This window comes from Pseudoliparis swirei, chromosome 24 (genome assembly GCF_029220125.1).
Source record: "Pseudoliparis swirei isolate HS2019 ecotype Mariana Trench chromosome 24, NWPU_hadal_v1, whole genome shotgun sequence".
In the NCBI taxonomy this organism is placed as follows: Eukaryota; Metazoa; Chordata; class Actinopteri; order Perciformes; family Liparidae; genus Pseudoliparis; species Pseudoliparis swirei.
Genome location: NC_079411.1, coordinates 4,473,835 through 4,481,302, shown reverse-complemented (window position 1 = coordinate 4,481,302; position 7,468 = coordinate 4,473,835). Strand labels below are relative to the sequence as shown.

The 7,468-nt window shown below is 38.8% G+C and overlaps 2 protein-coding genes across 2 annotated transcripts; one reads left to right on the top strand and one right to left on the bottom strand.

The window, feature by feature from the left end:
- Positions 1-599: 599 nt before the first annotated feature.
- Positions 600-2,917, bottom strand: ubl5 (ubiquitin like 5). The gene is made up of 5 exons (XM_056410115.1): positions 2,835-2,917; positions 2,392-2,456; positions 1,704-1,787; positions 1,576-1,613; positions 600-879 (listed from the first exon to the last, which is right to left on the bottom strand). Exons 2-5 carry the CDS (start codon positions 2,445-2,447, stop codon positions 836-838), a joined length of 222 nt encoding a protein of 73 aa, XP_056266090.1. The 5' UTR covers positions 2,448-2,456; positions 2,835-2,917; the 3' UTR covers positions 600-835.
- Positions 2,918-3,033: 116 nt separating this feature from the next.
- Positions 3,034-7,110, top strand: pin1 (peptidylprolyl cis/trans isomerase, NIMA-interacting 1). Its single transcript, XM_056410114.1, has 5 exons — positions 3,034-3,194; positions 4,463-4,545; positions 5,420-5,528; positions 5,619-5,729; positions 6,197-7,110. Exons 1-5 carry the CDS (start codon positions 3,137-3,139, stop codon positions 6,304-6,306), a joined length of 471 nt encoding a protein of 156 aa, XP_056266089.1. The 5' UTR covers positions 3,034-3,136; the 3' UTR covers positions 6,307-7,110.
- The last annotated feature ends 358 nt before the right edge of the window (positions 7,111-7,468 follow it).

Here is a 7,468-nt window from a genome sequence, read left to right as displayed (position 1 = left end):
CACACTATTGTCAAATAGATCGTGCTGAAGCGTCACGTCGGCCCCAGGGCAGCTGTGGCTACTGATGTAGCTTACCACCACCGGGATGACTGTGTGTGTGTATGACTACTGGACTCTGTAAAGCGACTTCGGGTATTTAGAGAAGCGCTATATAAAATGTAATGTTATTATTATTAAAGTTGACCTTAACTGGAACAACGGGAAAAGGAAACTGACCAAATAGTCATGGGCGAATATAAAGTATCAACACCAGCGTAAAATGACAAATAGAGCTTCTGCAATTAAATAGAAATAAGTAACCTTTAACAATCTTAAATTCTTTTAATGTATTGTTAGGGATGCACCGATCCAACTTTTTTATTCCCGATACCTGGGCTTCGGTTATCGGCCGATACAGAGTACCAACTTGATACTGGTGTTTAATTATTAAGATGTAGGCCTCACTGTGTGGAAGTGACTGGTATTCATTTATGTTGGACATCAAGCTTCACTTAAAACGTTCCTTTCTCAACTTTGTGGATGAAAATTAATCAAATAAAAACATAGATATAAATGTACTGAATTAGTATTGGTTATAACAATGGAATCAAGCCTTCCAAGTAGGTAAATATCCTCTTTAATTCCAAAATATCAAAACAAAAACTGCAAAACAATATTTATTTTCCACAATTTTCGGGCTAAAATCATACGATAAAACTGAGATCAATGTCATGTCTATGTGGATACTGCTCTCGCTCTCTTCGATGATCACGGTGGTTTCCGGCGACCACTCCCATTTCTGTGTGTCAATGAAGAGGGCCGTCGGTGCGGCATCGACCCGCGGTCCTCCTCTGGTCTACTGGTAGTAAAGCTCCAAGTTCATCCCATCGTGGATTTCATCTGCAGAGGTCGTGGTTAAGTAGAACAGGTCCGGATGAAATAGTTCTACTTGGTAAAAGATTGCTTTAGTTAATATGATCAAAAGCTCCTTGAGAAAAAAAAAATCATTTAGAAATACATTATCTCTGCTGACATCCACTAGATCACTATATAGACTGAGTAAGTATCCAATACATGTTATCAAAGATCTTAAAAGGTAAATCATATCATGAAACTTCCAAATATATTATGAAAATGGCATCTACTTGTGCAAATAATTTTGAATTGATTTGTTGACGATACTTTAGACCTTGGACCTCCACCCCAATTTAAGAAAATAAACAGAATTTCAGATTATTCATGAAAAGCAGGACATGGATATTTCTCAAATTGTTAGGATTCAGCGAAGGAAGCACAATGCATTGTGGGCTAGGGTTGTTGTTGGTAGGTTTGTTATACGCTGGTAAATTAGAAAGTTATCAGTCTAAATTTGTAATTGCAATTAATAGTATGGAGGTTTTTTCTTACAGTAAGTAATGGTATGTCAAAGACTGATTGAGACTACTCCTTTGGAAGTGGTGAGAGTAAAGTTATTAGTTATCGTATCAACAATTACACAGAAAATAATTGATATGATTGGCCCATACATTCTATATTGGTGCACAACTACATCCAATAGGGAGAGCAACCACCCTGCAAAGATTGCTTAAAGGATACAGTCACCCAGAGAAACGTGGTCCTTGAATATGGTATACCTGTGGGAACAGAGGAGGAACAATTAACCGCCAACAGAAGACGACCACAGACACACTTGTTATGATCAGTACTCCAGACAAGTCACTCACCATTTCTTTAGGACAATCTTGTCAAAGCGTGTTCCTGTCTGAGCAGCAATGAGCTTCTTCAGGTCTCCAATAGTGTCCTCAGAGCTGAAACATGGCGGTTAAGGAAGTAGCAAAGTGATGGCACCGGGAATAATTCACTAAAACAGGTCAACATGATGTCATCTAGCCTTAGCTGGTTCTTCAAAAGCAGTTGAAGGATATTTGTGTTGATCTTGGAGGAAGTTATCTTGAATTACAGAGTGCTCTTATTTATAAAGACAACATGAATAGTGTGCACTCGTGATTAATTGGTATGCCGCAGCGGCTACAGACGTTTAGTAAACTCAACATCTTTGGGGTTCAGAGTATTGATCAGATAAAGATTACCTATCTCATCTTCTCATTACATTCCTGTTTAATTTGCAATTAATTCACTTTGCATTTCCTGCACACCAGTCAACCACGAAAATATATTATTTAATATACGATATATTGTGTGCCCATTATTTAACTTCTGCATTATTATTTGAGGTCTTTATAGTCTGTATTCTTTGTTATATTTTATGTTGAGCATTTTTGGAGGGAGGCATACATAAGTATCTGTAATCAAAGTCACGCTGACCACGTTAGCTGGACGTGGGCTCGGGTAATAAACATGTGGCAGAACACATTATTCAGGATTAACTCAACAGTTTTAGAAAAAGGATACTTGCACTTGACCCGGACTTTCTTGCCCAGGCGATCGTTGCAAACCACCTCGATCATTTTCTGTTCCTGCCAGCGGAAGGACATGTAGATAGTCGGTTAGCATGACATGTGGGAGTGTCGAGTCTAAAACAACTTCCCCATAATATAAGTTGGGACAATACTACTCATATATTTAGCTAGTTATACGCTATAGTCATTGTGGTACATTAACACAACGTACCACATGAGAGAAACGGAACCTAAACTATCATATACGTTAAAATCAGTCAGGCTATTTTGTTCGGTGGTAGCTAACACTAGCTAGCTAGAGCTCACAACACGTTATCGTTGTATATTGTATTGGCCATTATGTTACAAAGCACACAAGAAATCCAATATTATGTCTTCAATATGTAGTTCGTTGTTTAAATCTATAATGATGGTGTGTTAAAGTGGCATTCTTACCTGTAAATTCACAGCGAAATAACCAATACTGCCGTTCAAAGATTTTCTGTGGACTGTTCTCCGTCCGTAAAGCTGATTCGTTTGTGTGTAAGTCTCTCAGCCAATCAAATGGGCTCAGTGATGATTGACAGCCCACGTTAGCCTATGACAGGCCAGTAAAGAGGCAGAGCCAATTCTGAAAACAACTCGTGCCGTAAACACGTTGCTAACTGTCGCACTTTGCCTAGCTGCAGCCCAACCTGTCCCACACGGTAGCTTCATTGAAATTTGTTTTTGTAAACGCTATTGCAGAAGAAAAAAATATGGCAGACGAGGAGAAGTTACCTGCTGGATGGGAGAAAAGAATGAGCCGCAGTTCAGGTAATGAAACGGATGCACCGGGAAGCTAAATATGCTAGCTAGTTTAGCTAAATGCCATTATGCACCGTTATGAATTTAGCTCCCGAGCTAGCAGAACCAGCATTGTGGTTTCGTGTTAAAACCAGGCGGGCGTGACTTTAGATTCAATGGCGATCTAGTGAAAAAAATTGATTGGTAACTCGGTCTTGAAGGTGTATTTTGCAAAAACGTGACTTTTGCTGTGTTGCTTCATGGTCGCGCCAGAGCTGATTCATTAGCGTTAAACCTGGCGACTGCAGAGCCCTGCATGACGTCATTCTGCTCCAGCGACTCACCTGCGCTGCACAAGCCTCAGCAGGGTTTTACATATTTATTTCGGGTGGCCACAAAAAAAAAGAAGCGTGGTATATTGCAATTTCCTCAAGACATGAACATGTTATAGTCTTCCACGCTTTGGTCTGTAGGCTGCAGCACAACCTTGGTGGAGGAAGTAAACCGATCCAGAACTACAACAAACTAAACATACGACAAATAAAATCAAGCATTCAGAACCTGACTAAAAGTATGACAATGTTTAAAATATTATCAGCACATGCTATATATGTCCACTATGTAAGACTGTACTGCCTTTTTTTAATACATCTTATACGTCTCATATCACATAATATATCATAATGCACCATATAATATGTTGGTGACTATTGCTCCATACTCAATTATATTTAATACACACATTAATCACACCACTGTCAATTTCTTATTTACTCTACCTACTATTTTAGTTTCTTTCTATTCCTATCTGCATTTATTTGTGTCCTTGTATTGCTGCAACAACCACATTATCATTCTGGTGATCAATACAAGGTGTATCTTCATTGTAAAAGTACACGCATTGAGCAGTGAAATGTTCCCTGTCTGTTTTAGTTGCTGATGTTTTTGTATTAATTGCTATTACTGCTGCATTAATGTGTATGTTGCATCATGTTTCACCTTGGTGACACTGCATTTCCTAGCTGTTGCACGATTGTAGGCTACTGTATTCTGCAACTCTACGACAGGAAAAATATTGTACTTTTTACCCCCACATTTGTGTGACAGCATTTCTGCAAACAATTTCTTATCCCCTGTCCAGTGAAAACCTAAAGGAATATCTAATCTAATATATTATATGTTCAGAATTTTCTATTGAGCACTATTTAATGTCGTGTCTTCAGCTTCTTCTGCTGCCTCAATTTGTTTTTAAAAAACACGCAATTGAATGAATCTTTATTGACTTTTTTTCCCTGCAGGCAAAGTATACTACTTCAACCACATCACCAACGCCAGCCAGTGGGAACGTCCGGTGGGAGATGGTCACGGAGAGCCTGAGAAGGTTATTATTACATGTCATATATAAAATATTAAAGGAAATAAATTAGTGATGGATGGATGAGGTCTGATGACGTTTTGGGCTTTCTAACAACAACAACAAAAACGAGTACAGTTTGGGATTATTAGATCAAAACAGTGACATCTAGTGGTTTGTAGTCTTTATAGCATCCTTGTAAGACGACTGACGAAGCGCTTCAACAACCTGCTGGTTGCAAACTGTGGTTTTAGTCCCATTTGTTTAATAAACGGCTGTATTTTGTTTATTTAAAGATCTATTATTTTGGAATTCTTGTGTTGTCCAAAAAGCCGACACATCAAATACCTTTCTTGACATTATTTACCATAATTTACGACGAGGTTGAATGTTACAATAAGATACGAGATAATATTTAGAACTATATTGAGTGCCAATAATCGGGATATTTGCTATTTCAGTCCTTAACTGAGTGTACGGGTGACCAAGGAGGTTTTATTATGACCATCGTAGCTCAGTTCATTCAGTTCAAAACTATTATGATGTTTTTAAATTGGTGAGGATAATAGCAGGTTATTGAACCTGCTATTAGAAAACAGAAAATGCTTCATTAAACATTATTAGTGTTGTTATTATTATTAGTTGGTTTCCACCCAGTTGATCATATTTGATGTGATGTAACCGGACTCCCATGTTACAGGACTGAATTAAATGTGTAATCATGATTTTATCTTTATTTATTTTTAACCAATATAAAAAAATCAACTGAAGTCAATAGTTGCGATGGATCTCATCTCTTTCCTATTAGATATTACTGACTCATCTGAGGAAAAATACTATTATTCATATCAGTCTTATTGATTCTTGTCACTGATCAGTTTGTGTTTCTTCCCCCTCTCAGGTACGCTGCTCTCACCTCCTGGTGAAGCACACGCTGTCACGTCGTCCATCTTCTTGGCGAGAACAAAATATCACACGGACTAAAGACGAGGCCCTGGAGCTCATTCAGAGTATGTAAAAGCTGTGTGTGTGTGTGGGGGGGTATTCCTCAGGTCTGATCCACATGTCAACGTTGTTCTTTATTTCTGTGTTCCGTGCAGAGTATATAGAAGATATCAAGTCTGGAGAGGAGAAGTTTGAGTCCTTGGCTTCTCAGTTCAGCGACTGCAGCTCCGCTAAGAACGGTGGAGACCTGGGATTATTTGGAAAAGGTACAAATAAACAAACGCACACGTGACCACACACCAGAATGTGCTCACGCCAGTGCAAATGAAAGATATTAATTATGAACAAATGGGCAAAGACTCACACAATTTCTATTAGGATAAAGTTATTAACTTTTGGAAAGTCATGGACTTAAACTGCAACATGACATAGATGGAGTCGTTCAACTCTGTGTTTCTAGTTAGTTTTTTTTTAATTTCTGTAACTGCTGCTCTTTTTTCCATTGTCTGTCACTTTTTTCCGATTCAATAGACATTTAATTAGCCGTAACATGCAATCAGCTGGCAGTGTACTTTAAAAAGACATAATTGTGTGTAATCATTGAAGGTGGAAGTAAACGCCGGTCTTTATGGACAGAGGTCACAGCTGACCATGTACAACCTGTTCATGTGTGCATTTGTCTTGTGGACACAAGATGTGTGACTTCAACGTAACGCGTGTGTTTATGTTTCAGGTCAGATGCAGAAGCCTTTTGAAGACGCCTCCTTTGCTCTCAAAGTGGGAGACATGAGCGGTCCTGTTTTTACGGAGTCTGGGGTCCACATCATCCTACGTACTGGTTGACAGGAAGAAGCCACACACACTACACTTTCCTCTCGTGTCCTCACACACACACACTTACAGTCCAACCTGACCCGATTAATTTTAATGACCCACACCCCCAATAAACAAAGCTTCTGGGCTCAATCGCATTAGTTTAATGGGATCATTTTGTGCCGAGATTATTTTGTTCCATCGGACGTGTTTGAATACTTTGATCACACTGAACATCAGGTCTCACGGATGATTCCTGTGAGACCTCAAGCTTTTATTAACCCTGGCAATGCCATGACATAAAAACATGAGTGCCTGTGACTGTTGAAGTGATTGCTCCCGTGGAAACAGTTTCACACGATGGCGACGCCGTCAAATGTGTCTGTAGAAGCTTGTTTTTGTATGTGCACGTCTTCAAAAGGACCATTTACTGAATGCTTTCCTGTAATCTTTCCATTTCTACTGTATGTGTGCCGAGACAGATCCTCAATCTGGTTTTGGAAAATGGATTCATAAGATATTTAAAATACTTTGACATGTAGACATACAGTACATTGCAGTTTGAGAAAGTGCTGTAGTTCTGAGTTCTCTGCATTCGGTTCTGATTTAAATGTGTTATCTTTTGCAGATATCTAATGAGATACATTCATTTGTTGGCATCATCCACTTTGAAAAGTGCATGTTTCCTCTCCCTTAGGATATGCAAAGATAAAGATGGCACAGATTAAAACTTCACGGTTTTAACAATCAGCTCTGCAGCTTTTAAAAGCATCAAACCTGTGGCACCGAGTTTTTTTTCTTCCTCCATCAATAAAAATATCTTTTTGTAACTTGTTTTTTGGGTCTTATTCATAACGGAATTAAACAGTGAGCTCCTAGTAATTTACAGACGGTATATGTATGAGAATATTTCCAATGAGCCCAAAAGAGATGATTTCATAGATACGTTATGTTTAAACTCAGCCTCCACAGAGGGAGACATTAGTGTGTGGCACAATCATGTCCGTCATACCAGAAATATGCTGCAAAGTGTTCTCTAGAAAATAACCTGAACCTGGAACCCTGATCTAGTATTTGCAACTGCTCTTTAATTATCTCATATTATTTCACATAGGATTTAGGGGGAATGATCAGTGTTCTTGTTGTCGCCGTCGGACCCACGCAGTGGATTGATGAGCCGTGATCAGCTGTG

What these genes read in the sequence shown, in the direction of transcription:
- ubl5 (XM_056410115.1), bottom strand. Translation starts at nt 2,447, where the DNA reads ATGATCGAGGTGGTTTGCAACGATCGCCTGGGCAAGAAAGTCCGGGTC. An exon ending in AAAGTCCGGGTCAAGTGCAA is followed by an intron (nt 1,788 to 2,391) that starts GTATCCTTTTTC and finishes GCCATGTTTCAG; the next exon opens with CTCTGAGGACACTATTGGAG. An exon ending in AAGATTGTCCTAAAGAAATG is followed by an intron (nt 1,614 to 1,703) that starts GTGAGTGACTTG and finishes CTGTTCCCACAG; the next exon opens with GTATACCATATTCAAGGACC.
- pin1 (XM_056410114.1), top strand. Translation starts at nt 3,137, where the DNA reads ATGGCAGACGAGGAGAAGTTACCTGCTGGATGGGAGAAAAGAATGAGC. An exon ending in GTCACGGAGAGCCTGAGAAG is followed by an intron (nt 4,546 to 5,419) that starts GTTATTATTACA and finishes TCCCCCTCTCAG; the next exon opens with GTACGCTGCTCTCACCTCCT. An exon ending in CCTGGGATTATTTGGAAAAG is followed by an intron (nt 5,730 to 6,196) that starts GTACAAATAAAC and finishes TTTATGTTTCAG; the next exon opens with GTCAGATGCAGAAGCCTTTT.